Source organism: Malus sylvestris, chromosome 10 (assembly GCF_916048215.2).
Source record: "Malus sylvestris chromosome 10, drMalSylv7.2, whole genome shotgun sequence".
In the NCBI taxonomy this organism is placed as follows: Eukaryota; Viridiplantae; Streptophyta; class Magnoliopsida; order Rosales; family Rosaceae; genus Malus; species Malus sylvestris.
The window spans coordinates 12,900,101-12,904,501 of record NC_062269.1 but is presented as its reverse complement, the minus strand read 5'-3'; the positions used below and the strand labels follow the sequence as shown (position 1 = coordinate 12,904,501).

At 34.7% G+C, this 4,401-nt stretch overlaps 1 protein-coding gene across 1 annotated transcript; it reads right to left on the bottom strand.

Moving 5' to 3' along the window:
- Positions 1 to 494: 494 nt before the first annotated feature.
- LOC126586154 (uncharacterized) lies at positions 495 to 1,667 on the bottom strand. Its single transcript, XM_050250857.1, has 2 exons — positions 1,346 to 1,667; positions 495 to 1,068 (listed from the first exon to the last, which is right to left on the bottom strand). The coding sequence occupies exons 1-2, from the start codon at positions 1,596 to 1,598 to the stop codon at positions 815 to 817; spliced, it is 507 nt and encodes a 168-aa protein (XP_050106814.1). The 5' UTR covers positions 1,599 to 1,667; the 3' UTR covers positions 495 to 814.
- Between the last annotated feature and the right edge of the window lie 2,734 nt (positions 1,668 to 4,401).

Sequence of the window (4,401 nt, the reverse complement as noted above, 5' to 3'; positions counted from 1 at the left end):
GTAACTCGTCTTCATAAGTAGGATTTTTAAAAAGTGGGGTGACATCGTCTGTTCTTCTCTGCTTCCTCTTTAGTTAGTTCACCGAGTTGTACATCTTTTCCCTACTCTCGAATTTTTCAATTGTATGGCACGCACTTTGCTCAATTGGATTAGCTTCGGGTTCGCTTGGAAAAACTACTTGGTCTCTTTCAACCAATTAATATCGCTGCAATTTGACCAACTTGCTAATTTTCCAAATTTGCTATTGCTCGATTATTTGCTTGGCCCCCTTGCTGGAGAATTTGATGCCCTTCAGTAAGAATTTGCAAAAGTTAGAATTTGCTAAAGTTGAGTGGTTGTTTGCTAATATTACATGTTAGCATGAACCAGCTGTGCAAAAGCTTATACCCTAATCTACCATAAGGAGCAGGGTTTGAAATCGAGATGCAATGACTTGAAGAAAATTGCACTAAACACAAGGATAATCTTCTTTTTTATATATATAATTTTTTTTAATAATAAAATGAGAATGCACTACCTCAATGTAATATTATTTCTGAAGAGGAAATATAAGAGGTTTAATTAGTACAACATTACCATTAACATTCAATTTCAAATTTCCAAAAACTATTTCAAATTTTTGGTTACATAGTAAAACATCACTAAAGAACAATAATAATTAAATAGTAGACATGGTCAATACCTATGTCATTGAACTTATCAACTATACTCTCTCAAAAACTTGCATACCAAGTCTCTTTATTATTTGCTCAACACGAATGCAAAGTGTGTTTTGTGCATTGCCTTAATACTGCGTTTCAACATCGATTGGTCACTAGCCACGAAACATTGGGAAGACAGGGAACCTCATCAATCCGTCCTTACAATGTAAACCATCATGCTCGCCGCAAGCGAAGTAGTAAGGCTGCCACCTCTTGAGAACAAACTCAAAGCCGTCTCCGCCTCCTTGTGTTTGATTTCCCGCCATTCTTGCTCGACTCAAGTCACAGTTCAAGAAGCTCCAAAAGTCTTGGAACAAGTAGACGCTGTGAGGACGTGTGGTGTTATTCGGTGGATCATACTTGAAAACTGCAAAACACCATTTATCATGTAACTATAGTTGTTCATTTCTATGAACAAAAGAAAAAGCGTTTCTCATGCTGAACAAATTGTGCAGAGAAAACATTCTAGTTACATTAGAATTTAAACGAGCGATATTTTTCGATTTTAGGTCGACCGCTTGACATGTTATGTTTCAAAGTTCCCGATAAAATTTGCAACAAGAATTGAATACGGGGAGCTAAACAAGTAAGATCTTTGCAAACAACAAGTAAAGCCAAAAATGCACAGAAAAATGGATACTCACCGAGAGTGTCCTTGAGGTAAAATGGTCCATTCTTCAAAGCCCATTCTGTGTAGTTGAATCCGAAATGCCAGTTTTCTGAGCCACCAACAGCGATCTTGTTTGGTCCTTGGGTCTTATTGAGGTGATATGAGCCATGGCTGAAGCCCCAACCGCTGTAATTACCAGATTGCCAATCCTTATTGGCTGTGCTAACGGCCAGCATTGAAGCAATTAGCGCCATTGCTAGTGTAATTTGAGCAAAATTGGAACCCATTGTTCCCTATCAAATGCAACAACTGGTGGAAGATAGGGTGAAATTTAGAAGCTAGGGAGGATGAAACTTAAGAATGAGATTGTGGTGAATTTAGAATGAGTAAGTTGGTGCTTTTTTAGGCCAATTAAGTAATGCAAAATGACCGAATTTATAACACCTTTTCAACATTGGTGGGTAAGATGAAGAAAATAAGTCCTAATTAAGTTTCAAGTCTCCCTCTAAGAGTCACTCTTCCACTTTTGTATCTTAAATTCTCCTGGTCTCAATCATCATGATTAATGTCTTTGCTATGTCAAGAATGAGATTTGTGTTTCCTAATCACCAGAGTTAAAGAATCAAATTAATTGTGATATGGATTAGAAATATCCATATTGTTTTTCTTATTGATTTGAGTGGTATTTGAATTAATCTTGTCTGAACTACGGAAAGAGAATTTGAATTTGGGTGTAAAAGGGAGATCACACTACTCTTAACTAACTAGGCTAAACATAAGTTTGCTAAGCCTCCAGTTTTAACAAAAGTATAGCAACAAATTGCAGAGTCTAGCAAGGACTCGTATGTGATGTGCTTCCTTCTGATTTTGTCTCTCTATATAAGGGACCTAAAGCTGTCTATATCAAGCGTATCGGTGGTATTACTAGCAACCTCCACTCCTCTATGCATGTACTTAGGAGGAAGTTATTAAGAGAGCTACTAGACCCACTCCATTGTCTTATTTCTCTGCTCATATTATAATCCCACCCACCATAAAAAATTACAAAATTAAAATGCTATTTTCTCACCCACTTTTATTCCTAAAATATTCTCATTAGCACTCTCTCTCCACTCTGAGCTTGTCTCTAAAATTATTGCACCAGTGGTGAAATAATTTTAGAGCACTCAGTGATAGACTTTGCACCATTTTTTTTTCTACTAATCAAACTCAATACACTTTACAGAAGACTACCCTTCCTCAGTTCTTCGTCCACATTACATATCAATTCATGCTGATATCCATTGTTGAAACATCCAACCACAACAAAAACATTAAATTTGAACCGCACAGTGGCCGGAGAAAGCAGAGAAGAATCAAACTATGGTTACCTGGTTTTTGGGTTCATCTTCGTCTTCAAGATTTTTAGGAGAATTAATTTGCAAAAATGTAGAAAATGTGCGGAATCGAAACGATTTCAAGCTAAAGTTGCACTGGGATTTTATTAGGTGAGTTAGGGTTTAAGGGTAGATAATTGTTTGTGAATAGAAGGCTATCTTTGTCTTTATTGATCATTTTACAAATGAGTCAACTTGTAATTAAAATTTTCATTAAAAAGTGGGTGAAGAAATAAGATACTGGAGTAGAAATAACAGCACTAGTTAGTAAATGGTTGAATAAGTGAGAAAAATTAGAAAAACAGAAAGTGAATGCAAAATATGAAATTGAATTTCTATATATATTAAGTTAACACCCGTGCTTCACTATATATTAAGTTAAACGCCCTAAAAGCTTCACAATATCAAGCCATACTCTTCTTCCGATTAGAGTTTCAAAACAAAACAATTAAATATAATAAGAATAAAATAGTAATTTTTCAACATGTTTCAAATTGATCTCAAAATCCACCTAGTGGTCGGTTAGTTATTTTTCTTTGGTTTCTATATATTATAATAATAAATTATTATCATAAATGCCCCTAAAATTAATCTACACCATCAAGATGGTCCCTGAAATTGAAAATTAATCAATAAAGTCCTAGAAATAGGTGTCTCACATCATAATGGTCCTTCCTTCGCAATTTTGTAAAAAAAAATTGTTATGTTCTATGTGGCACAAAAATGGGTTCAGCAAGTCTAATTAAATTAAAAATAAATTAGAAATAGATTTAATAATTTAATAATTAATTAAAAAAGTTATCACCTCCTATCCCAACTCACACTCATCTACCTCCATCTATGGTAGCCTTCACCTTCGTTTCTCTGAAAAAATAAATTCTTAAGACACCCATCTTTACACCTTTCATCCAATTGCACCAGGATCAAGACCACCTTCAGTGACGGCTTGGATTGGCTACGACTTTTGTGACAGCACCATCAACATTTAGGCGATCAATAGTCTCAAAACCTAGCGCTCCTCCAGTGATCTTGGTGACACGGAGAACAACGAGCTCTGCCTTGAGATAATCTCACTGTGCAAAAAGGTATTTGGACAATTTTTTAAATTCATTATTACTCAGATCATCACATAATATTATTTTTGACAGAATTGTGATGGAATAACTAAATTGATTTGCGACACAATTTTCAGGGACTATATTGATCGATTTTCAATTTCAAGGTATTTATGTGCTACACCAATACATAACAGAACTTTGACATAATTGTGACAAAATGACCATATTAATTTGTAACACCTATTTTCAGGGACTATATTGATTATTTTTCAATTTCAGTGACAATTTTAACAATGTGAGTCAAATTCAAAGTCCGTTTATGATAAAATAAGCCAAAAATATAAAGTTTGATTCGTTAAGTACGTGGCTTCTCTAGTTTCCTAATGAACTTATGAATTAATACTATGGAAGCGAACACCTAACAAATTCATAAACATTAATTCCTCCCAAAAAAATGAAGCAACAAAGATCGATACCCTTCCAAAAAGATTGATAAGGGAGTCAATGGGTCGATTCAGATTGGACGGATACTTTCCTCTCAACCGAAAACAGGGTCAACCATTTTCTTTTGAGTTTGAAAGTTGTTTGAAATAGAAAAATCAATGTCAAATTGTCAATGCAAATTTTGGGGCATTGCGATTTTAACTGAACTACTC